At 44.7% G+C, this 27,378-nt stretch overlaps 1 protein-coding gene across 4 annotated transcripts in view; it reads right to left on the minus strand.

The window, feature by feature from the left end:
* The window catches only part of GRIN2B (glutamate ionotropic receptor NMDA type subunit 2B), a 485,599-nt gene that overhangs the window by 344,075 nt on the left and 114,146 nt on the right, over positions 1–27,378 (minus strand). For all 4 annotated transcript variants that reach the window (XM_055117944.1, XM_055117945.1, XM_055117946.1 and 1 more), the window contains one exon: positions 3,684–4,112. In XM_055117944.1, coding sequence (XP_054973919.1) covers positions 3,684–4,094 — 411 coding nt within the window. In that variant the 5' untranslated portion in view covers positions 4,095–4,112. The remainder of the gene's footprint in view (positions 1–3,683; positions 4,113–27,378) is intronic.

Genomic DNA, 27,378 nt, shown 5'->3' on the forward strand with positions numbered 1-27,378 from the left:
TAGCCACAGTCCGACTCATCGCTGACCAACCCTGTGGCCATGGTACTTCAACCTGGACAGATGCAACCTGCCCTTAGAATCCCAGGGGCCTTGTGGGAAACACGGCTTCCCGAAACTTACTCCCCTAAACCCTGGAGAGCCCTTTGCATTCACCTTCATGCAGGTCCTTGAAGCCCCGAAGGTTCCACGCTAGAGCTCCCCACGTTGCTGCCCCCCATCCAAGCCCTCAGGGTTCTCACTCTGCCCCCACACCGGGTTCAGAACACCAGCCCTGTGGGCTGGAACCATCAACTTCCAGCCCCTACGTGATGGTGACTCTGCTTCTTCCCTTTCCTTGCTCTATCTAATTCTTAGAAAGCTCTTTGCAGGCCAAAGTCAACACGTTATTATTTAGTCTATTTTAGGAAATGACCGAACCAGGATTGCCCACCCCCTTATTTTCGATAGAATGAGAAAGAGAAGCTCCTGGTGTGATCCGAGTGGGAGGAAGTGGAAGGGGGTCCAAGCGGGAGAGGGATCCAGGATAGCGCCCTTGGAGGCTGATTTCCATCTCGCCTTTCAACTTAAAAGCAGGAGCCTGTGGGCCCTCCGTGGGGTTGCGTTACCCCATTCACAGCCCCTACATGCTTCCTCTACGCTGATTCTAGGAGTTGCTTTCTGGCCCAGGGATGATCTGGCTTTCCGTCAGATCTCTCCAACACAACAAAGAAGGCAGAAGACTTGGAAATGGGACTTAACCAGTCTCTCCCTCGATAAGAAGCAGACGAGCATGTGGCGTGAGGGGCCAGCAAGCCATGTTCATTGTCCCTGCCACTGACTCCCCTTGACATTCTGCATGATTGACACTCCCTGAGTCTGCCTCCCTCGCCTGTGAAATGGACATAAATGGTACCATGTAACCCACTGGGTTGAGAGTACTGAGATTGGGGCTGGAGAGACAGTACAGAGGGCAAGGCACTTGCCTTGTAAGCAGTCAACCACGGCTCAATACCCAGCACCCTGTAAGGTCCCCTAAGCACCACCAGGAATGATCCCTGAGCACAGAGCCAGGAATACACCCTGAGCAGATCAGTATGTGTCCCAAAAAAAAATGAAATGATTACTAAGATAATGCCTTCAAGATACTAAGTATCCAACACACAATGAGCACTCTCAAAACATCAATGTTAGAAAAGCCAGATTTATCAATTAAAGAAAATTAAACATCTTGGGAGTGGCAGCTGCATCTTACTTCACTCTGTTACACTATTACTATGGACTTATTTAAAAAACAGAGAAACAGTCAACCTGTTTAGTCAGTAAACTTTAAATACTGAAGCTGGAGGTGGGCTTGGGTGCTGTAATGACAAGGGTGTGCAATAATGCCCATAGAAAAATTAATTAATAATAATAATAATAATAATTTCCCCATTGGACTCTCAAGGGCTGGAGTGATAGCACAGCAGTTGGGCTTTCGCCTTTTACGCGGCCGACCCGTGTTCGATTCCTCCGTCCCTCTCGGAGAGCCTGGCAAGCTACCGAGAGTATAAAACCTGCGTGGCAGAGCCTGGCAAGCTACCTGTGCATATTGGATATGCCAAAAACAGTAACAATAAGTCTCTCAATGAGAGATGTTATTGGTGCCCGCTCGAACAAATCGATGAGCAACGGGATGACAGTGACAGTGGACTCTCAAAATAAGAGTCTGGGCTTCTTTGTGATTAAAGAGTTGGCTCATCTCTCTTGCAATTCTTTGAGTGCAATATTGTGCTCCCAAAATACCCACTGCTAAAATAGAATAAAAATGGACAATGTTAAAAAATAAAAAAGTGTTCTTTACTTGTCCTCCCTTAGCCTGGGCAAACTCGCACCTCCACCTGGACCTAGGTGAGAGCAACAGTATGGTTCTCGTCCACTGCTGAAGTTCCTCCACGTGATACTAGTAGAACTTGGATCTTCCCTAGACAGAGGAGGTGTCCAAGCCGCCTCAGTCACCTCCGCCTGCTGCCGACAGAGGGCGATAGTGATCATGTGTGGACAGGCGCATAGCCCAGTCCCGAGCTACCCCCTATCTCTCTCCCAGGAGCAGGCTGGTCGAGTCTGGGCCAGCTTTTAAGGTGTTTTACAAGCATTAACCCCACAGCAGGTCTTTTAGCTCCCCAACTAAGGGTAATTTCCAGAAATATGAAAGATAAAGACTCATCTAAAAAAAACTGTCCAGAGTGGAGAAAACCAAGACAAAATGACAAATACGGTCCTTGAGTGAAACCAGTCATTCTAAGAGACCCAGACTGCCAAGGACAGTTTGCCCCTGGGAGAAGCATCTAACAATGGTCAATAGCCACACGAAGGCAGAAAGGTTAGGAATATGTGTTAGGAATAATCCAAGCCAGACAGAACCACCAACAAAGCCCCTTTCTCCCTGGTGGCAGAGACCAGGAATCCTGGAAAAGGATAACTGATTTGCCCCTAACAGTTCACCTTTCGTTCATATATAGCACAGACTGGGGTTTACTAGAGGCTTGAAAGCAGGCCTTCTCAGCTTCACCAGAGCATCAGATGCCCCACGAAGCTTTGAAGAATCTGGAAGCCCAGGACTGGGCTGGACTCAGGTACTGGTCATCATCATCATCATCATCATCATCCTGTTGATCATCAATTTTCTCGAGCAGTCTCAGTAATGTCTCCATTCATCCTAGCCCTGAGATTTTAGAAGCCTCTCTTTACTCGTCCTTCCCAACGGTGCTGCATTGGAGGCTCTTTCAGGGTCAGGGGAATGAGACCCATCATTGTTACTGTTACCCAGGTACAGGTAGTGACAAGAACTCCTCAGTCAACATGCTGAGACTCTGCCCTCTCAGATCAAGGCACCAGTAAAATCCAGCAGCTCCAGGCTCCACAGATTTCAACCTAACCCTGAATGCAGACCCCTGGGTGCTGAGCACCGTCCCCTGCACCAGGACATCCCAAGACCTCAGAATCTGCAAGGAGAGAAACCACCTGTACCCAGGCATCCCTGGGAGAGGACATGTACTACCCAGGGAAAACGGCACAATGTCCGGTTCTGACAGAACTAATCATACATATTTACCACCTCGACCAAAGGCCAATGTCTTGGTCATACCAGCAAATCCACTGACAAACAGACAATCACAGCAGCCTGATCAAAACCATGGGAGCTCTGGGCTGGAGAGAGAGGACAGAGATTAGGCGTTTGCCTGGCCTGCAGCTGAGCCTTCTTTGAACTTCAGCATCAGCAGTGGGAGCGACCACAATAAGGTGTAGCCTTTACACTCCAACAACAACCACCATAATACAGTGGGGAGGACAACTTGCTGTGCACAAGGTTGATTCCGCTTTGATCCCTGGTACCCCATATGGTCCCCCCAGCACCCAAAAGCGATCCCTGTGTGCAAAGCCAGGAGTAAGACCTGAGCACTTCTGGGCGAGGCCCCCAAACAAATAAACACACAAAACCCCACAAAAACAAAACAACAACAAGAACCCTCTGGAAGCTTCTAGATACCAGCATCTTTCCCTTCCATTTCCCTCTGCACAAGGACTCATTCCTGGCCTGTCCACTCACACCACACATTCCGATTTCCTGCATTTTCCACCACCCAGTTCTGCAAAGCGCCCTCCTCTTCCCTGGGCAGCCCCCCTCCCCGCCCTTCCCGAAGCACTCTCACCCCTGCCCCCTTTACCTTATCTGCCATGATCATCGAGGAGCCCCCGTGGATGCCCAGGATGGGGGTGAGGGTCTGCGCGGAGATGAAGTCGAGGATCTGGGCGATGGCCTCCTGGTCCGTGTCGTCGGCAAACACCACGCCCTGGACCTTGCGGTCTGACATGAGGTCGCAGATGCGGGTGATGATGCTCTTTGGGTCGGTCTCGTTCATGGCGACCAGCTCCACCCGGGGCACCACGGAGAGATGGTGGAAATCATCTTTGTCGTGGGCGTCCTTGATGGCCACCTCGTCGGAAGTGCCCACGAGGATGACAGCAATGCCGATGCTCGGGGAGCTCTTCTGGGAGCGGGCCCGGCAGCCGGTCACGGCCAGGGCAGCCAGCACCAACCAGAACTTGGGAGAACAGCACTCTGCCCACAGCTTCATCTTCGACTCGTCGACTCCCTGGAAACGCAGAGAGAGAAAAGAGATGAAGTGACATGGCGGGGCGGGGGGGGGGGGGGGGGGCGCGAGGACACTTTACCACCAACCCCAATTGCATCCGGTGGTCTCTTGCTTCCGGTAGCGGGGTCACACCCAATGAGGCTTAGGGGCTACTCTGGGGTCTGTGCTCAGAGGTGGTTCCTGGTGGTGCCTGGGGGACAGTGCGGAGGTAGGGGTCTAGCTGGGTCTCCTGCATGTGGAGCCCTGGAGAGCCGAACCCTCCTCCAGTCTCTTCACGCTCAGGTTTACTCAGTGGCCTGCGAAGGTGAGCAGCGGACACTTTTTTACAAGCATCTGAGATGCCTATGAAAGACCATGAAAGAGGTCGTTGCCTCAGCCACCAGCAACAAACAGACACCCAACCAAGGTCAGGGGGCCCAGCAAGGGGGTCTGGAAGTGCCATGATCCCTGGCACCCTCATCCCCAGTGCAATGCGCAGAGGAGGTGACAGAGGTTAAGCAAAGCGAGGAGAGCACTGGGCTCAGCGAGCTCTAGCTATGAACCTTGATCTGGAGAACTCTCTAGAGAGTTACAGACACAGGAGCCCTGCATTCTGCGGACTCTGTATTCCCCTCAAAGAGAACAACCATCTGAAACTCTTCGCCATCCCTGTCAGTAGTATCCAGAGCTTAATACTAAATTAAAAGAACCACCAATAGGAAACAGTGAATTCAATGTTGCATAACCACGTGCTAATGAGGCATATCTGAGACCATTAATCATGCATGTAATGCCCACTTAGTTTTATAAAACATCCCCCAGATTTGGAGACAATATATGCTCAATAATCATCTGATTAATATCTAAGATACATAAAGCACTGTTTGCACTTGACAAGAAACAATACCCAATCCCATCAGAAAATGGGGAGGAGAAATGAAAGAAGACATAGAGATGGCTAAAAGGTAATTGGGAAAACGTGCCACATCAGAGAAGTGCAAATAAAAAAAAAACAGTAAGATGTCATCTCACACCAGTGAGATTGGCACAAAGAACAAAAGCAACCAGTGTTGGCATGAATGTGGGGGGAAGGACCCTCATTCATTGCTGGTATGAATGGCAACTGACCTGGCCTTTTTGGAAAACTATATGGATGTTTAAGAAAAAAAAACTAGGAATTATGCTTCCATATGATCCAGCAATTCCACTTCTTGGCATCTACCCTGGAAATCTAAAGACTCTATTCAGAAAAGACCTTTGCCCTCATATGACCATTATAACACTATCCACAATAGTCAAAATATGGAAACAATCCAAGTGTCCAAGAACAGATGACTGGATAAAGAAACTACTGTACATATAAACAATGGAATACTAGTTGGCTGTAAAAAAATATGAAATTATAAAATTCGTCACTACATGAACAGATCTGGAGAGGGTCGTGCTGAATATTGTGAAATCATAGATGCAGAACGAACTCCCTCATGCCTGCAATATAAAGAAACAAACTAGGGAAATAACAAATGCGCAATGGCTACAGAAACTGAGAACCATCTTCAGTAGGAAGCTTGCCACACCAGAGAGAAGGGGGAAGGGAATCGAATGAGGGGGGTAGGCGGGACCCTGGGACACAGAGCAATGAACATATAAGTACAGATGTCATTTCTGGATACTGGTAGAGGGAGTGGTGCTGGATTGTGTCATGCATGAATCCTACCATTATGGGTATTGTAAATCATGGTGCCTAAAATAAAAATTTTTGAATTGACATTAAGCTAAAAAATTAGTAATGAGGAAAACATCCTAAATGATCCTTAAAATAACTCAGTGAAGGGCTGAAGTGATAGCACAGCAGGTAGGGCATTTGCCTTGCACCCGACCGACCTGGGTTCGGTTCCCAGCATCCCATATGGTCCCTCAAGCAGCGCCAGGAGTAATTCCTAAGTGCAGAGCCAGGAGTAACCCCTGTGCATCACTGGGTGTGACCCAAAAAACAAACAAAAAACAAATAAAAAAATAAAATAACTCAGTGAGGAGAAAATAAGAGCAGATTAGAAGTGTGATGAGGCTGATGGTGGTGAAGGTCCAGTAACTTTGTACATCAAACCATGAACCTAACACCATAGTAACTATGTTACCTAAACTACTATGAAAATATTTTTTAAATAAGATAATGCAAGAAACTAGTAGAATTGTACAAGAAAAAAGCCTCCAACCCCATCAAAAAATGGGAAGAAGAAATGAACAGAAGTTTCCTCAAAAAAGAAATACAAATGGCCAAAAGGCACATGAAAAAATGCTCCACATCACTAGTCATCAGGGAGACGCAAATCAAAACAACAATGAGATGTCATCTCACACCACAGAGACTGGCACACATTTGAAAGAACAAAAGTAACCAGTGCTGGTGTGGATGTGGGGGGAAAAGGGACGTTCTTTCGCTGTTGGTGGGAATGCCGATTGGTCCAGTCTTTCTGGAAAACAATACGGACAGTCTTTCAAAAACTAGAAATTGAACTTCCATATGAGCCTGAAATACCACTTCTGGGAATATATCCCAAGGATGCAAAAAAGCACAGTCGAAATGACATCTGTACCTATATATTCATTGCAGCACTGTTCACAATAGCCAACATCTGGAAACAACCCAAGTGCCCTAGAACAGATGACTGGTTAAAAAAACTTTGGTACATCTACACAATGGAATACTATGCAGCTGTTAGGAGAGATGAAGTCATGAAATTTGCTTATAAATGGATAGACACGGAGAGTATCATGTTAAGTGAAATGAGTCAGAAAGAGAGGGACAGACATAGACTGCACTCATTTGTGGAGTATAAAATAACATCACATGAGGCTGAAGCCCAAGGACAGTAGATACAAGGGCCAGGAGGATTGCCCATAGCTGGAAGACTGCTTCATGAGTGGAGGGGAGAAGGCAGATGGAATAGAGAAGGGATCACTAAGAAAATGATGGCTGGAGGAACCAGTTGGGATGGGAGATGCATAGCAAAAGTAGATAATGAACCAAACATGATGACCTCTCAGTGTCTGTGTTGCAAGCCATAATGCCCCAAAGTAGAGAGAGAGAGAGAGAGAGAGGATGGGGAATGTTTTCTGCCATGGAGGTAGGGGGAGGGTGGGAAATGGGGGGAGTATACTGGGGATATTGGTGGTGGGGAATGTGCACTGGTGGAGGGATGGGTGTTTGATCATTGTGTGATTGTAACCCAAACATAAAAGCTTGTAACTATCTCACGGGGATTCAATAAAATTTAATAAATAAATAAATAAATAAAAAGATAATATTGGCATTCATAGATGTTGCGGGGAAGGCTCAAAGAAGCTAAGCCACCACAACCACAAACAAATTCAGTGAAGCCAGAGCTTCTGGTTCTGGGGGCAGTGTGTACCCTGCAGTGATCACCAAGAGAACCTCATGCAGAGCTGCCTGGGGTTCTGGATCTGAAGGCTCCAACAATATCTAGTGACATAGGTGGGAGAGTTAGAGTTGTCTTTGGAAAAGTCCCAGTTATGGTTTGTCCTGGTGGCATCCTCCGAAATGTCCCACTCATTCACTCCAGCACCATCCCCGCCTCTCCTGTAGCAAACCGCCGCCTTTACACTTCTGCAGATACACCCAAATCTCACACTGCTCCAGACCAGGGATGTGTGCGGCAGAATGTGGTCATTTCTCATCCGGTCTCTCCTCATTTTCCAAGCGCTCTTAGTTAAAGGGAACTGGCCCCGCTTACGGTGTTTTGAATGGCTCTTTCTAAATCCTCATTAATTCTGCATGTGTTACAGCTGGTGTTCGGCACTTTCTCAAATGCAATCTCTCTAGTCCTCATAGAAGGCCTATCCATTCGTCATTTTATTTCCATTTCTCTGATGGGGAAATGGTGAAACAATTTCCCAAGGTCATTGCTATAATAATCCCAGCATGCCAATATATAAACATAACATATCTATGCTTCAAGGAAACAGTCTGCGAACTGCACCCAGAAGCAGACCCAGGAATTCTCATTCTTCTACAAAGAGAGCATTTGATCAAGAGTGAAAACAAATAGTTCCCGTCTGTTTGCGGGTTGCGGGAGAGGCAAGTTCTAAGAGGTTTGAAGGGTTTAGCTAACACAAAGAACACAATACGATGGAGAGTTCTGATGACTGCGAGAGGAGGAAGCTTTGGGGCTGAAACTGTGGCTGAAAAGGGTACCAGTGATTCAGGGGAGGGAGGAGGGAAGTGCTGGGGACATTTTGTGGCTGAAGAAGCACAAAATCCAATCCAGACCTTGGCAGCAAGCGTTTTGGATCTCCTGCCGTTGCAGTCATCTTTCAAACTGCCAAGAAGAGCCCCATCGATTGCTTTGTCTCTCTTGCAAATAAGATGTGTAGCTCAGGGGTTCACACCTGAGCAAAATTTACTCCTGACAATTTTCTGGTCTCTGTGTCTCTGTGGAAACAGGGAATGACTGTGCGAGCCCCAGGAACCCAAGCTGATGAGCTGTGACCAATCCGGCGAGTGTCAAGCCTGAGTCCCTTCTTCTCTTCGAGCACAGCGTCCATCCACAGAGATGGGACGCACAGGATGGCCAAAGGGGTTTAGCACCTCAAAGGGCTGTTGGCAAAACAATCTTAATAACGTGTTCGATTCCAAGAACCGACTCTCCAGGAGAGCCAAAAGATCGAGAATTTGGCAAAATGGACGGCTTTCTTGTTTCCAGCGGGATCCAAATCCCACAGTTACAAGTCACTAAATCAGATTCTCTCACAGAGACAAGTGGTCCACTCTGCCATGACAGTTTATTAACTTTAATGCACTCTCTACCCTTTGATGTCTTCTTTGCTCTCTTTAAAATATCTCTGGTGTTCCGCTGTTTCTTCTCCCACAATATATTATACTTTGTTATGCAATGGCTACTTGTGACATTTGAAGAATAGAATCTGGCTTTACTGCATGGTTCTTTGAGACTCTGGATGGAGCACAGCACTTTACAAAGCAATCCATTATGGGAGATACCAGTAACAGAGGGGCTGCCGGGCAAACAAAGACGCTGCTGTGAATGCAAACTCAATTTCACACATTCGAAGGGAGCTAGTTGAGAGAAAGCGTGTAGTCCAAGATAAGCAAATTGGTTTTGTTCTGTTCTGCAGACAGACCACAGTTGTGTTGATGTCCTGGCTCTCTGGAGCTTGGCCCTCCTCCCTGAGCTCCACCCTTCCCAACAGAATCAGGCCTTGCTCCCTTTGGGCATACGCCACGGCCTGCATGGGTACTTTTCAGTGACTGGAGCAGCTCATTGTCACTGCATGCGCACATACTTGCCTATCTTAACCCGTTGGTGCATAAGGATTTTCTCAGTTTAGAAAGCATTTATTGAGCACCTACTACAGAAAGCATTTACTGAGCACGTATTATCTAGCAGATATTGATCTTGGTGCTGGGGTCACAATGGACACAGGCTCTGCCCTCCAAGCCCACACAGTCTAATAGAAGACACACACAAAGCTGACTGGGTCTCATTTTTATTTGCATGTATGTGGTGGTGGGAGATCTAGTGAGGCCTCCCACAATGACAAAAAGCAATAAATAGCAACTATGAGTTTCTACCACTATGTCAATATTTCTGACCATTTTTACTGAAAAATGGTAACCTGTTTTATATGGCAAATATTTCCACTAACACTTTGCCTACAGCCTGCCGCATACCAGGCTCTACTGCTACAAAATCATTTTCCTAGCTCAGTAAGTCACATATGATGTTGTCATAAAGTTTCAAGTTACAAAAAGGAGTGTTGGCCTTCAGTATATGTCCTAGTTAACACAACTAGTAAGAAATGGACCTAAGTTTTTGGGGGTTTTTTGTAGCATCTTATTTTTTTTTAATTTTTTTAATTTTATTGAATCACCTTGAGATAGTTACAAGCGTTTATGTTTGGGTTACAATCTCACAATGATCAAACACCCATCCCTCCACCAGTGCACATTCCCCACCACCAATATCCCCGGTATACTACCCCTTTCCCACCCTCCCCCTGCCTCCATGTCAGACAATATTCCCCATACTCTCTCTCTCTCTACTTTGGGGCATTATGGATTGCAACACAGACACTGAGAGGTCATCATGTTTGGTCCATTATCTACTTTTAGCATGCATCTCCCATCCTAACTGGTTCCTCCAGCCATCATTTTCTTAGTGATCCCTTCTCTATTCCATCTGCCTTCTCCCCTCTGCTCATGAAGCAGTCTTCCAGCTATGGGGCAATCCTCCTGGCCCTTGTATCTACTGTCCTTGGGTGTCAGCCTCATGTGATGCTACCCTACACTCCAAAAATGAGTGCAGAATGGATCTAAGTTTTAAACCCAAACCATTGCCCCTTCTATTCTGCTGCCTCTTAATATGAGTGTGCAAGTGAATGAATGAATAAAATAGCACACCCAAACCAAGTTGCATTCTCATAGCCGTACCACAAAAACTAAGAACTTGATGTCTACAGACATCACCAATCACATCTCCGTGTCCTCGGGGGTGCAGCAGGACATTATATCCAACCTACATACTTGGCAGATTTTGTGGGGAGGATCAAAAGCAAACAGGCATATGGACAGTGCTTTGAAGGCTGTGAAATCTTCCACAGAGGCAAAGGCGGTTCCCTTTAAGTTTCTACAGAAGTTGTTCAAGGAGTCTGGCTATTTCTGAAAGCAGCCAGCCAGCATGTGGGAGGCAGGAGGAGAGACAGGCAGGCGGGAGCTGGGGGGGGGGGGGGGATGCTAAGAGGGTGTGTGCCCAGGGAAGGGCAGCCATGCTGGTGGATCAGCCCTGGAAAGTGGGGCAGAGCCTGGCCCTCAAACCCACTGCCAGCTCAGAGTCAAGGGACAGAGACCAGACTCCTTCAGGAGGGGACCAATCCTGCAGGCTCAGAAGGTCCAGACCATGCTCTGATTTTAGGGAAGCAGGTTTCCAAGCAGAACCATCAACAAGGCAGCTGGAGAACTGCCCGGTACCCCCCAGCCTTCTGCCTCCCTGAGGCTCAAGCTGACCCAGTGCTTCCCACTCCATCACCAGTGGACTCGCAATCCGCTCTGCTCAGGCCCACTCTGGGCATGGGGGATTTCAGAGGCACCAGGCCACCGGCTGTCCAAAGCAAACATCAAGAAGACTCAAGGACAGAGGAGCAGGGTCACTACTGTCCTCCCAGAAAACCAGGACCTTGGTCCACCCCACGAGGTAGACTGAAATGTGATTTAAAAGATGACTAAGTCAAATTTCCTAAGCACCATTCTTGAATGTAGTCAAGATGCTGTTTGGAATGACCCAATTAAGGCGACTATGATTAGAATCTGATAGACAGTGAGTAAAATAAAGCTGAAAAATCCAGAAATAAGCAGTGGGTACAGTATCCCAAGCTACCAAAGGAAACATCAAGTAGGGTGGATAGTCCTGAACATCCGTTGTGTCAATAAGTACAGAGAAACAAGGGGTCACATACAGAGTAAGCAGAGCAAGCATCAATGAGCATAACCCTTTGGGGGTCAATGGAGACCAGCAATCAAAGTCTAAGATTAAAATAAAATTCCAGGCTTTCACTTCAAGCCCATGTTCTCCCTTGAAGATGTAGCTCGCTTTCTTGTCTTTATGTTTCTTTGCTTATTTCCAGTCTAGAGAAGTCTGTGTTCTCTTGAACACATACTTCTTTCTTTGTCTCCCTGACATCTTTCTAAATAAGCTTCAATAAAAATGTTCTTGCTTCACAAAATAAATAAATAAATGAAATTCCAAAGTGACAATAGCAGATGTTTCATACTAGGACCAAGAAGGTACAACAAATCTAAAATTATGAACTTGACATGGCTAAGGCAGTAACTGACCTGTCCAGGGAAATAAACAGATCAATTCCAAAGACAAGCATGAATAATTACATGGATGATTCAAACAACAAAAACCAAAAATATGTAAGACGAATAAGCTGGAGCTTGGCTAGATAGAAATACATGTACGATAGAGCATATATTTTCTTAGTACAAGAAAATATTAAATCTACAAACATGTCTCTATAACCTCCCAATAACCAATATGAACAATAGGAAACACTTGCCATTTTCCTACCCTATCCCTAAGTTTTTATTTAGGGACAGGGTAGAAAAATGGCAAGTGGAACAATAGCACAGCAGGTAGGGCCAACCCGGGTTTGATTCCTCAGTCCCTCCCAGAGAGCCCGGCAAGCTACTGAGAGTATCCCGCCCGCACAGCAGAGCCTGGCAAGCTACCCATGGCGTATTTGATATGCCAAAAACAGCAACAAGTCTCACAGTGGAGACATTACTGGTGTTTGCTCGAGCAAATCAATGAACAATGGGACGATAGTGCCACAGATCCCTAAGTAAAAGGGAGTAAAACAACTACACATGATTATAGAAGAAGTCAACCAAACATTTATAGATCATTTAAGGTAGGCAAAAGAGAGAGAGAGAGAGAAGAAAAGCTTACCTCTAAATCTAGATAATTATAGTACCAAACACATTATCATAGTTTGTTTAACTTATAAAGAAAAGTAAAATCCTTAACCAAATATTAGCTAACCAAAGCAAACAAAATTTATTTTTTTGTGTTTTTTTTTATTTTTTATTCTTTTTATTAATGCACCATGATTTGTAAAGTTGTCCATAATAGTTGTTTCAGGTATATATTGTCCCATCCCACAATCAATGTCCCTTTCCCTCCACTGTCCCCAAGTAACCTGACACTCCCTCCCAATTGCCCCTGACATGCACATAACAAATTTATTTCATAATACTTGTTAATCAAAACTTAAATTGCAAATGGAATTATCAAAAAATAAATCAACAAGAAAATTTGTAATGACTGATTATTATATGATTTTAACCTATGTAAATGAAGAGATTCTAATCATTTAATACAATATAGTATACTGCCTAATTTATATATTTACTTATGTTATACATAAATGTTTTCTACTCAGACATCTAAAATACACTCCATTAAGTTTTATTTTGTACTTGGAACTTACTGAGATAATCATGTCTTCTCTGTCATAAATGAAGCTCTTTTTGCATCCTTTGACAGGAATATAACAAATTTATTTTGTATTATTTGGTTAAAAATAACTTAGAATTATGGCAAATACAATTACTAAGAATTAATCAGTAAAAGTTGATCAGTGATCTTTGCTGCGATGTTTCTAACATTTCTTAATCTAGGAGAGAACAACCATTAGCACCTTCAGTGAGTGCCATACTCAGTGTCACATGATGGGAAGTTTCTCCCATCCTTTGACGCTTTTTTTAACGCTTCCTCCAAAACTGGTTTCAAGACTCTGAATTGCCTAGGCTGTTGACTGCCCATGATGCTCTGTATAGTTCCTTCATTCCATGTGATAATCTGGCAGAATAGATATTCTTGGTTAGGTGTTCATTTCATGGCATTTTTGTACGATATCCTTCCAATGGGAACACAAGTGATACAAGTGATCCTTCCATAATTTTCTGGTTTATAGAGTCTCATTTGACAGATTTACTGTACATCTTCCTAGGCTTTTCTTTGTATGCTAGTTTCTTTCTCGATTGTCCTGTTTCCAGTATTCTGTCTCATCTTTGGATTTTGTTATTTTGAGTATGATGCATCTTGAAGTTTTCCTAATTTCCTAATTTTTACTAGGACCCATCAGGGCTCTTAGATCTTAGTACCTATAAATTCTTAACTCCAGGAAGTTCTTATCAATTATTTCTTTTTCTATTGTTTCTTCATCACATTTGTCTTCATATCCTTCAGGGACTCCAATGATTCTTTTTTTTTTTAATTTATTTATTTTTAATTAGAGAATCACCGTGAGGGTACAGTTACAGATTTATACACTTTTGTGCTTATACTTCCCTCATACAAAGTTTGGGAACCCATCCCTTCACCAGTGCCCATTCTCCACCACCCGTAAACCCAGTGTCCCTCCCACCCTCCCCAATCCCATCTCCCCCCCACCCCACCCTGCCACTGTGGCAAGGCATTCCCTTCTGTTTTCTCTCTCTAATTAGCTGTTGTGGTTTGCAATAAAGGTGTTGAGTGGCCGCTGTGCTCAGTCTCTAGCCCTCATTCAGCCCGCAACTCCCTTCCCCCACATGGCCTTCGACTACAATGTAGTTGGTGATCGCTTCTCTGAGTTGACCTTTCCCCGGAACGTGAGGCCAGCCTCGAAGCCATGGAGTCAACCTCCTGGTACTTATTTCTACAGTTCTTGGGTGTTAGTCTCCCACTCTGTTATTCTATATACCATAGATGAGTGCAATCTTTCTATGTCTGTCTCTCTCTTTCTGACTCATTTCACTCAGCATGAAACTTTTCATGCCCATCCACTTGACTACAAAATTCTTGACCTCCTTTTTTCTAACAGCTGCATAGTATTCCATTGTATAGATGTACCAAAGTTTCCTCAACCAGTCATCCGTTCTGGGGCATTCGGGTTTTTTCCAGATTCTGGCTATTGTAAACAGTGCTGCGATGAACATACATGTGCAGATGTTGTTTCGATTGTACTTTTTTGCCTCTCTGGGATATATTCCCAGCAGTGGTATTGCTGGGTCAAATGGGAATTCAATATCTAATTTTTTGAGAGTCGTCCAAATTGTTTTCCAGAAGGGCTGAACCAGTCGGCATTCCCACCAGCAGTGAAGAAGGGTCCCTTTCTCCCCACATCCTCTCCAACAGCGGTTGCTTTTGTTCTTTTGGATGTGTGCTAGTCTCTGTGGTGTGAGGTGGTATCTCAAAGTTGAGCAAACAAAATTTAAATCAATACCAATATTAGTATCAAGTATGACTTTTACCATAAGTGTAAGGATGGTTTAACCAGAATATATATCAAAATAACTCACCACTGAATTTGCATAAAGGAGATAAGAGTGATATGCACATGAACAGCTCAATAAATGAAAAAAATTCTGGTGATGGGAAATAAGTGGGATATAAATGTGAAAATAGTTTTTTTTTAACTCCTTGTTTAAGGGAAACTTGGAGATGATCATCAGCTTCTTCGTGGTAAGAGTACAACCCAAAAACTCTTGCTTACATCCTTTTGACCTTGAGAAGAAGGTAAGTTACCACAGCTACTAGATATTTTGCTAAATGAGTAAGGTAAACAAAAGTTTCAATAATAAGAAGAAAGAAAGAAAGAAAGAAAGAAAGAAAGAAAGAAAGAAAGGAAGGAAGGAAGGAAGGAAGGAAGGAAGGAAGGAAGGAAGGAAGGAAGGGAGGAAGGAAGGAAGGAAGAAAAAGAAAGAAAAGAAAGAAAGAAAGAAAGAAAGAAAGAAAGAAAGAAAGAAAGAAAGAAAGAAAGAAAGAAAGAAAGAAAGAAAGAAAGAAAGAAAGAAAGAAAGAAAATTAATCCATCATTATACAAAGAGAATGTGGCATCATATAAAGATAATATGCCTATGTACATAGAAAATGCAACAAAATTTTAAAACTACAAGTATTATCACAAGGACAAGAAGGCTGCTAGATATCTGATGAGATGATACTCATAGAACATACTGGCAGCTCTCTACCAACTAGCAATTGTAACAGTCGTGGTAGCAAAAGCAATCATGAATTATTTAGGAGGTAGCAAAGAATTACAAGACCTCTGCAAAGCAAATATGAAGCTGGAGGGAAGGCTAAGAAGAAAGATCTCACCAAACACCACATTCACGGAGATGCCAACGTACTGTGAGTGACACTTGGGCCGCCCAAGTATTCTGTAAATTCAAGGCAACACCTATCAAAATAGCAGCAAAGATTTTTTAAAGGAATTTTTTCATAGCTTTCTTAATTTTATTTTTAATTGAGTCACAGTGAGATACACAGTTACAAAGCTGTTCATGTTACAAAGGGTTTCAGTCATACTATGTTCCAACACCCATTCCTTCACCAGTGTACATTTCCCACCACCAATGTCCCCAGTTTGTCCCCAGTTTCCCTCCCACCACCCCTCTCACCTCTCACCCCCAACCTGGACAGATAACTTTTCTTCTCTTTCCTCTCTCTCTCTCTCTCTCTCTCTCTCTCTCTCTCTCTCTCTCTCTCTCTTTCTCTCTCTCTCTCTCTCTCTCTCTCTCTCTCTCTCTCTCTCTCTCTCTCTCTCTCTCTCTCTCTCTCTCTCTCTCTCTCTCTCTCTCTCTCTCCCTTTTTCTCTTTCCCTCTCCTTTTGAGGGAACTATGGTTTGTAATATGGGTACTGAGAGGTTATCACTGTTGTTCCTTTACCTACATTCAGCACACAGTTCTTATCCAGAGTGATCATTTCCAACTCCCAACTGTCTTTTCCCGCACTTGAAGTAGGCTTCCAACCATGGACCAATCTTCCTGGCCCTTGTTTCTACTGCCCTTGAGTATTAGCTCATATTGTGTTTATTTACATCCCACAAATGAGTGTAATCATTCTATGTCTGTCCCAAGACTTTTAAAAGAAATTTTATTAACTTATCTAAAATGTATAGGAAAGAATAAAGGTATATAAGGACCTGATGAATTACGCCAAAAGTGCTTATCTAACCCAGGAATAAATGTGTGCTATACATTGGTTTTACTTTTCAGAATGGGTCCTAAATCAAATTTTCAACAAACAATTTTAAAAATATATAAATAAATATATATCAATTAAAATACATAAGTTCTAAGTCAAATGGGTTTTAAGTTATACCATCTCAACTCATATTATTGAGATCAGGGCAAATGTGGAAACCACAAGGAGCTCTGGAATCAGAATGTTTAACTTAGCAAATTATGTGTTCACAGGAAGTGTGTTCCTGTATTAAACATTGTTCCACTATGAGGCACTGGGCCAAATTCTATCTCTAGCAAATGAAGTATATTGCCATCAATATATCCATGGTTTTAGGAAGCCCAACTTCAATTTTCAAAATGCATTAAGCATTTACTAAACATTTAAATATCTAAATCTATTTAAAATAACATATTTTTAACTTATATTGTATCTATATTCTATATATTCATTTATACTTTCTTATTGCTAAATGTACCTCTATGAATCATCACATAAAACACCATGAAGGCAGGGGGAGGGTGGGAAAGGGGGGGGTATACCAGGGATATTGATGGGGGGGAATGTGCACTGGTGGAGGGATAGGTGTTTGATCATTGTGTGATTGTAACCCAAACAAAGCTTGTAACTATCTCACAGTGATTCAATAAAATTAAAAAAATATACAAAGAAGATTCCAATCTTTGCATCACTGACTTAAAACCAAAAATTTCCCTGTGCCTTGCTTTCCTCCTTTTCCTCCCACGTGATTTCCCTTTTAGAGCACCTCAATTCCCTGCCTGTGCTCTTTCGTCAGAAAGAAATAAGACGTTATATCCCAGTAGTCTGGGAGCTGGAGATAGGTGTTGAATCCATGCATAGACAAAACCAGGGGAAAAAAGTACCTATTTCCTACAAACATACCAAAACCAGTTGGGTGCAAGGACCCTCTTGTCAATAAACAGTGCTTCCGGGTTCTGTGGAGATATTTACCATCCGATCCCACTCTGGTGTTCATGACATAAACCATAGTCGTAACAAACGATGTTAACAGAAAACCAAAGAAAATAGAGCTTTGACTAAGCAGCTTCTGGAAACCTGGAGAAGTTTCCAGATCTCCTCTGATGGGAGAAGAGTAGAGTCGGGGAGAGGGAAAAGGTTCAGATCAAAGTGATCCTCACCCATCCCCGGAGAGAAGAATCCAAATCCTTGACCCAGCAGAGGACTCGTCAAGTCCTTCCCCAGTCCCAAGCCTCGGGAAGGATGCCCTGGCAAAGACAGCTGGTCCCTAACCCCAGAGACAAGATGGCCTCGTCACGGCCAAGGGCAACCAGGACGCCAAATTCCTTGGCAGAGAACAGCTTCTTTCCTGGGAATTGTACGGCACAATTGCCTTCTTGTTCTTATTTAGTCCAGGCAAACCAAACACCTCGGTGCCTGCCTTGTTCTACAACACTTCTGGGGGCTACACGTAGCCCTTTCTAGCTGAGCAGTTCTTCCTTTTAGAGGGAAAAAAGACAAGTAGCATTTTCACTGGTGCCTAACTTCTTGAGACCAGAGCCAAGCCGATAACTAATAAGGCGATGCACACCAGGCTACACGTGTGCATTTTAATTTGTGCCTGTAACACGGCTGTGCGTGTTTCTTTGGACTCTCACCAGCAACTACCGCTTGTGGGAATTTTTTTTTTATATTCTGCAAGCGTCGACACCAAAATTGTTCAAAGTTTCTCTTCTAGCATCTGCACCCAGTTCTTAATTATAATTAATTTATAGGCCTCCTGGGACAGTGTGGGCAGCGTGGCTAAAACCCAGAGCTTGGGGAACCTGATTCTGACATTACCATTTGGCGGACAATTAGGGCAATTGCATGTATTGGTTTAGCAGCAAAATAGCGGTTTTGAGTGTTAATAAAAAATTATTGGCTTGTCACTGACTATTAAGAGAGGGGACGTGCAGTGAATATGGATGACAGGTGATCAAAAAGAGGCATGGAGACAGGGCGGCAGGGAAGTCTCAAAGGGAAGGCATTAAAGGAAAGAGGTTGGAGGAGCCAGAGCAAGCACAATGGGCAGGAGCGGGAAGCTATGGCGGGCACCCAGAGAGAACTGATGTGATGAGTTAGTGGAGACAGTGAAATGAAGATAAACTCCCTTGACAAATGCTTACTGAATAGACGACTAGTGTGAGCCAAAGAACATGCTGGAAGCTGTAATCCAGCCCTGAATGGATCCTATCCACAAGGAGCCTTCAGCTTCTGGCCAAGGCAGACGGGCAGGACATCACAGAGCACGGCAGTAAACGTGCCCAGTGGAAATGCCCACTGCCTCATTCTGCCCTGGAGAGCAGGAGAGTGACCAGCTAAGTACTTACAGATGAGCGGGGGGAAAGTAAGGAAATCAGTGCATCAAGGCTGCAAAAATAATGAAAGCCCATTTTCAAGGGTATTGCCGTTGAGGGAAAGGAGCAAGGCATAGAAAGATCCAGAAGTGAAAGTGGGCTTCGACTTCAGCTCACCTTGGCAGAAAGGGGAGGCGGTAACTGAGATGATCTGAACTGGTTTCTTCATTGTTGAATGGGTCCACCCTCATCCCTAAAAGACTGCTGAGAGCAGTCAGGAATGGCCATGAAGGCACCTGGTACCTACTGGGCATTCCTTGACTTAAATAGACGACAGAGAGAGAGAAAGAGAGAGAAAGAGAGAGAGAGAGAGAGTGCTGCATTCACCTAAAATCACTTGCAAGAACATCCCTTGCACCACCTCTCCAGCTGTAGTTCCATTTCTATTGACTTAGAAATAGGTTTACTTTAAAAGTAAGTCTCCAGAAGTGCCCAGATGTGCAACTAAGCATATAAACTAAGCAAATAAATATTAAGTTGCACTATAAATAAAATCTTAAGAAGCTCTCTAGAACCTGCTACCTCCACTTCCTACCAAATACATGCCTCATTTTCTATAAAGAAACTTAGACTTAGGCCAGAGGGTTTAGTACAGTGGGTAAGGCACCTGCCTTGCATGTGGCCAACCTGGATTTGATCCTTGGCATCCCATACGGTCCCCCACGTGCCGCCAGAAGTGATCCCTCAGTATAGAGCCAAGAGTAAGCCCTGAGACCCTTTGTGTGTGACCTCCCTCCTCCCCCCCCCCAAAGAAAGGAAAAGAAGCTTTGACTACATCGAAGAGTACTTAATTATCATTAAAACCCACCTTTCCTCACTATCAGCAATTCTCCCTTTAGGGAAAACTGAGCTAGTTTGACTAGGAGAAGCTCTTCTTACAAACCCCAATGAGGGAAGCGCAGCGATGACCTCTGTCTCGCTCCTCTATCCCCGGGTACTTAGCAGAGTGCCTGGCATACAGCGGGAGCTCAATAAACATTTCTGATAATGTTAACGAGCACACCCATGAGTGAGCAATGGCAATAACAAGGTGCCCTTCTCCATCTCCTTGAGACATCGAGGAAAGCACTCTTCTAGCTCCTGTCATCTCCAGGGCTTATAATATGAGGGCAAATACCAGAAATACCATCTGCAACTTCTTGATATTATGTAGGGGTCATTCTTCGGTCAGTGTTTTGGATTGGTAAATGCCTATGCAAATGAATGTCAGTGCTCTGTGTGTGTGTGTGTGTGTGTGTGTGTGTGTGTGCGCGCGCACGCACGCGTGCATGTATGAAACTATTTAGTCAGTAAGGCCCCTTTCTCTCTGAGTTCTGAGCTGACTGTGCTGATGCGACGAGACACCCAGGCATGATTCCACGCACATTAAAACAAGATTCTACAGGGGCTGGAGCAATATCACAGCGGGTAGGGCGTTTGCCTTGCACGTGGCTGACCCGGGTTCAATTCCCAGCATCCTATATGGTCCCCCGAGCACCACCAGAAGTAATTCCTGAGTGCAGAACCAGGAGGAACCCCTGTGCATCCCCAGGTGTGACCCCAAATGAAAAAAAAAACAGAAAGAAAGGAAAAATAAAGTAAGACTCTATAGACAGAAAAGACTGAGAAGACATGACTGAGTAGCCAGGACATGACTGCCTTTAGAGCTGGCTGGGTCTAAGGTCAACTGACAACGCAGTCCTACATTCCTTAACATAAAATGCCATTATTATTGCTGCCTTCAACGCCCTGCTTGGTCAGCCACACATCATCACAACAGCATCCCAATCTTCTCTAACCCCTTGACGCCGCATGTGGAACTGAGCACTGCCTCGAAGCACTCATGCTCTCAATGCTCTTGCCTTTCCACCCCTCTCCTCTTTCCCCTCAAATGAGAATGGAAGAGAAAACGTTCCAGGACGGAGGAGCAAAACGCCATTGGAGTTGTGACCTTAGGGCATAACCCAGGTGACTTGGAGTCTCTCAACTTGCCTGTGGTTCTTTATTTAGGACTCAGAGTCTATTCCAGGCTTAAATTTTATGGATTTAAAATGGAAACTACCCCTCTATCTTCCCTGCTGCATCACCTTCCCCCTCCAAGATCAAGTCTCTGCTCTTGTCTGCTTGGCCCTCGGGCCCAGGAGCAGGTCTGCTGGGAGCACTGCAGGGGAGCTCTGCGTCTTCTTCACTTCCAGCTGGGTGTGGCACCAGAGAGTGCAGCAGAAGCACAGGCAGTCCCCACTGCAATATCTGTCCCCCTTGTTCTCCTCCCTGGGCGCTCACTGAGGGTGAGCCGGATGGATCCCTTAGAAGACACAATTCCCATGCAACAAACCTCCTCCCTCATTTCCTCCTCTGGATTCCGGAAACTGCTCATATTTTCCTCCCTCAGCACTATTGGTGTTGATCACCACGTCAGGTGACCACTGGATCCAGGTAAGGAGAACTCTCCAACTCCTCAGCGCTAGCCCTCTGGTTAATAATTTTATTAAAAATTTTAATTAAATTTACAAAATAATGTAATTTAGGGGCTGGGAGGATTGTACAGCAGAAAAGCCCTTTGCCTTGCATGTGGCCGACCTGAGTTTTATCCCTGGCACCTCATATGGTTCCCCAAGCACCACCAGGAGTGATTCCTGAGTAGCAGAGCCAGGAGTAGCCCCTGAGCATCACTTAGTACAGCCCTCAAAGAAACAAAAAAAATTAAATATTTTAATTTAATATTTTGATGGGCTGGAGCAATAGCACAGCAGTTGGGCTTTCGCCTTTCACGAGGCCGACCCGAGTTCGATTCCTCCGCCCCTCTCGGAGATCCCAGCAAGCTACCGAAAGTATCGAGCCCGCACGGCAGAGCCTGGCAAGCTACCCGTGCATATTGGATATGCCAAAAACAGTAACAATAATTCTCTCAATGAGAGACGTTACTGGTGCCCGCTCGAACAAATGGATGAGCAACGGGATGACAGTGATACAGTGAATATTTTGATAGAATTTACAATTTTTATTAATGTCCAATTGATCTACAAAGTTGTTCATAGATGAGTCTAACGCACATGATGGTCCAGCACCTGTCTCATCACCAACTGCCCCCACCAGGATCCCCAGGGACCCTTCAGCTCCCCACTGAACCCCTCCTCCTGCCTCCCTGACAGGCACATTTTCAGGCTCAGGTTGTTGTTTGAAAACAGTGTTGCTGACCCTGTGGCTGGGAACTGAGCTACACTACTCCTCCTTACCACCAAGTACCCGAGCTCCTTGACCCCGTCTCCCCGTTACCTCCCCTTATTACTTCTTATTACTTCTCCCTGTGACTTCATCCCTTGCCCGTCCTTTTCCTTCCTATACTCTGGGGCCAACGGTGTTGATCAGACTCTCTTGCAATTAAAGATTCTCAGGAGGGTTCCAGTCCTGACCCTGAATAACACCTTCCCCACACATACCCCCCCCCACACACACACACATTCCAGAAGAATCCCTACGGGTATCTCAGACGGAAATGGCAAGAGCAGGCCATTAATTCCACCACCCACCTCCCTGGAAATGGAACAGCCTCTCCAGAGCAAAGTGCCCCCTGCCTGGGGAGTGGGGAGCAACACCCCAAGACCAGCTCATCAGGAGACTTGCCTGGGCGCAGAGCCCAGAAATCTCTATGGGCTGTTTCTACAACCCGCTTCCCAGAGCCAATGCCTGAGAGGGAGGCAGGGCAGGACATTGGGCAGTGGCAACACCCAGAGAATGGCCCTGTGCCTCCCCAAAGGAAAATGTCTCCATTCAACAGGATAGGACATTGCGGAGAGAGAAACTGGCTCAGGAAGCCCTCACACCTTTCCCCCTATACCCCTTTCTTTGTACTTGGCAATAATCTGCTTCCTAAAAACAAGCAAACAACAACAGAATTTGGGAGTCTATTTTCATTGAGAAATTACACACCAGAAATCAAGTCAGACAAGGAAACAGCAAGGGATATCTGAAAAAAATAGGCCACGGTGACCCTTATACTTTTCCGCAATGCTTGCTTTGATTTCCCTAAAACCCTGTTGGGGGATATAAGAATGGGGGTATGCATGTTGGCACCCTCGCCTCCATCATGCTTTATCAGGGTTTTCACATGCAAAGCAAACATGCTCCACTCTTTGAGCTACCTCTGCAGCCCCCCTCCCTGCCCCATTGTAATTATTCCTTAAAAGCCAATCGCTTTCGCATGTCCTCTCTCTGTACCCAGGAACCAGCCTTCGCAGCTAGCACAGCTTGTACATCGGGCCTGAATCACCACTTCCACAGTCACCATAGAAATGGGGGGATGGGGACAGCTGTGGCCTGCACCTCCTCTCCCCAGCCTGCTGAAACCTCAGAGGCATCTTCCTGGCCCATTCCTGTGTGGGGTGGGTCAGAACCCACAGACAGAGTCACAGAGCCCGGGTCCAGGGAGCATGCAAGGCTCTGGCAACTTGTCCACTCAGGATTAGATTCGGAAGGGAGCCTTTGAGTTTGCACCTCACCCACCAGCTCCCAATCTCCTCTCCTCAAACGGCTCAGAAACCCGCACATCCCTCTTCAGGACCCTGGGAATAAATTAATAGAATGTTCCAGAAGTCAGTGTTTGGCAGTAATAACCCACAGGGGCCGTCCCGCCCACCCAGAGATAAGGCCCTTATATGGGAGCAGGGTTCCTGGAAGGTGCTGGGAAAGAAGCAGAGAGGGCCGGGGTTTAGAGAGGTGGGCATCTAGTCTGGACGCAGCTCTGAGCAGGATGCAAGACCTGGAGGGCGAAAAGACTATGCAGAGGTGGAGAAGGGAGAGGCACAGGGAAGCCAGGGGAACAAGGTATGAGACCTTTCCCACTCCCTGTGCATGGGAAAGGGAAGCACCACACTCACACACACACACACACACACACACACACACACACACCCCTCCCCCTCCCATCAGTGCTGCCCCATCCTTCAGGCCATGGCAAAGTGTTTTCAGATTGACGCTGTGCTGCTTGCAATACTAAGAAACACTTTCTCTCTTGGCCCACTTGACTAGTAAAGAGGTATATAAGTAGTGTGTGTGTGTGTGTGTGTGTCTATGTGTGTGTGTGTGTTTGACAGACAGACAGACAGAGACAGAGACACAGAGAGAGAGGGGAGACTATCCTGTTTTTACTCACTTCATTTTTTCCACTCTATCATCTTTCATTCCATTCCTCGCCTTGAATGGATCTGAAATCCCTCTTCTCTGGTTCACAGAATTTCCTCTCAGAGTTCATGAAAGTCTTCACTCTTTCATGTTTCCCTACCTCAGCCTTTACATGAGTCGCTACCAATGTGCTCATGAGTACCTAGTGTCTGTGCTCACTTGCCCAGGCTCTGCTTGACAAGACCCATCACCTTCCCATCCCTTCTCCCCAGCCCCCTGCATACCTCACCTTTCTCCCTTGGGACTGTCTGCCTCTAAAGGTGCCTGGGAAGGTTCTTACTCTGCTTTCTGGGACCCCTTTTCCTTTTCCTATCCTGTCTCCCCAGAAATTACCCACAACCTCAGTGCTCCCTCCACTGATGGAGGAGTCAATGAAGGGACCCTCACCTGTGCCTCAACCATAGGACACAGGTCCAGTCCTTCACTTCATCACTTCATAGCCTGTACCCATGTCAAGGTTAAGTCAAGGTCAATGTGGCGGGGACGTTTCCCCTGTTCTTTGTGTCCACTTGTCATCTGCCCTTGGTTAATCCATTCTGTTCTAGAAAGAACCTGTTGCTATCTGACCCCTAACTCCTTTCTTTGCATCTGATGCAACATTCAAGAATCTTCATGTAACTCTCTCCTCTGGCTACTTCTCTCACTGCACACCAAAAGATTTCCTCAGAATCATTTTCTTCTCCCACTTGCCACATGACATTATTTCTTTCTTTCAAACCCGACATCTTCTTCCCTCTTCTCCTTTTCCCTTAAGAATCTACCTGGAGAAGGAGCACTCTTGCTTGACAGAAACATAACTGATCCCGTCTGAGCTCCAAGGAGTTTAATGAAAGGAACTGTGAAGACTTTGTCCCTACCCCCGCACCCCTACTCTGCCCCACACCTAATTAATCATTCATGCCCTGAAACTCACTGGTTCTTCAACAGGCGCATCCATCCCCACACCAGTTCTCCAAATTACCATCTGTCTTCTCAACCAGAATTAATATGGCTCCTGCTTACACAAATCTCTCAAAGGAGCTAGACGAAATAGTGTAGGAATCAACTACTTGCTGTGACTTAAGTTTTTTTAAAATCGGAAAACATGATCTACATTGTAAAGAGGCTTTAAGAAATGAAAGGGAAAGACTGGATTTGCAAAAGATAAACCCTGTGACCTTAAGGATATCACTGAGCTTTAGTGAACCACGAGTGAACAGTTTACATCTAAATTGTGAAACGCCTGCTTCACAGGACTAAGAGACTAGCATGGGAGAATAAGTACGAGCATCATGTATAAACTGGAAAGTACTTATGAAGGCAGAAGTTTGTTATTACTAAACAGAAGTGACAAATTACCCATTCATGCATACATCAGAATGTAAATCTTAACCAAAGACAGGATTCTTTTTTTTTTGGTCTAGTTTACTGAGGTACAATCTGCATACATTAAAATTCACCCTTCAAGGTGTACAACTGTGTCATTTTACACACATAGAGAGTGTATCTGTACTATGTTCTATAATTGAGATATACGGAATAGTTCCATCATTCTGAAGTGTCCCTGTGTTCCTTATAACCAGGTTCCTCATCTCCGTCTGCCTGGGAACAACTGATCAGATCTCTGCCCTTACAGCGTTGCTTTTTCCAGAATGTTTCATAGCAGAATTCTACTACATGCTGACTTCTGTCCAACTTTCCTCACCTTATATAATGACTTTTGGCATTGCTCCATATAATTGCATGTACCATGACTGTGGCCTTTTGACTGACAAGTAGGATGCACATAGATGTATTTATCCACTTAAGGTGGGTAGATATTCAGGGTGTCTTGACCTTAGGTGAATACAATCACAACAATGGTTCCGTTCTTGTATAGTCCTTAGTGTGGACTCACTTCTCTAATAGGCACTGGAAATAGTTCTGCTGGGTCCCCTAGACTAGAGGACTTCAAAAGATCAGCAAACTGCTCCAAAATGGTGATGCCATTTTGCATTCTATTAGCAGTTTCTCCACATTCTTACCAATGTTCAATCTTGTGATTTTCCTTTTCTTTTTTCATTCTTCTTTTCTTACCCTTCCTCCTTTCACCTTCCTTCTTTTCATTCTATTGGATATGATTGCTGACTGGGGATTTTATTTTAATTTCCTGCCACTGTGATACTGAAAATGTTTTCAGGCATTTCTTTACCAGCTCTTTCTCTATTTTGGTAAAGAGTCTTTCGACCATTTTTTAATTGGGTTTGTTTTACTAATGAGTTGTAAGGGTTTCTTATATATGCTAGACACAAGCCCATTATATAACACTGACTTGTGTCTAGAATATATATGCATTTAGCAAATACTTTCTTCCTCTGTATAACTTATCTAACCATTTCTATAATAATGCCTTTTGAAGAACAGTTTTCATTATAATGAAAAAATATTTGCCTAAGCCAAAAACTCCAAATTCTTTCTTACGTTTTCTTCTAAAAGATTTTGTTATAACTCTATGCTACATCTTAGTTTAATATGTTTTACATGGTATAAAATATCAGTTGGAGGGTTTTTCGTCTTTGGACAAAAATTGCCCATTTGCATATAGGTCTACTTTCAAAATCTTTCTTCTAACATCCATGTACATCCCTTGGGGGGTGGAAGAAGTCGTGGGTATGGGCCAAATCCAGCAGTGCTCTGGTCTACTCCTGGCTCGGTGCTCAAGAGAGATCCCTGGCAGCGTTTAAGGGCTGTATGTGGTACTGGGGATCAAACCAGTCACTCGAGGTGAGCACCTTAACTCCCGCACTATGTCTTCAGCCCCTTGAGTATGTTCTGATGCCAGAGTCACTCTATTGTGATTCCTGTTGCTTTACAGCAGAACATCTACATTTTCCTCTCACAAGTCCTTTTAGCTCAAGAAATGCAAGAAAGGCTAGAACTGCTAGGAATATTTCAGATTCACACCCTGGTTGTATTTGAATACATTTTTTGGTCATTGTGTGTTTAGAGACCCTCGGCGTTGCCAAACTTTTCACAAACCTCACATTCAATTAAGCAACCTCAGAGAGGGCTTGTGAGGGACAGGTTGAGAAGCAAGCCTTATTGTAACTCGTAATCAGTGTATGCCTGCCAAAACTAGTCTATCTTTTCTTTCCAACACTAGTCTATCCTTTTTTTTATCTTTTCCATATAAATAATAGAGTTAGCTGTCACTGCTATCAAATAAAAAGTCCAATGGAGTA

This window comes from Sorex araneus, chromosome 10 (assembly GCF_027595985.1).
Source record: "Sorex araneus isolate mSorAra2 chromosome 10, mSorAra2.pri, whole genome shotgun sequence".
Lineage (NCBI taxonomy): Eukaryota > Metazoa > Chordata > Mammalia > Eulipotyphla > Soricidae > Sorex > Sorex araneus.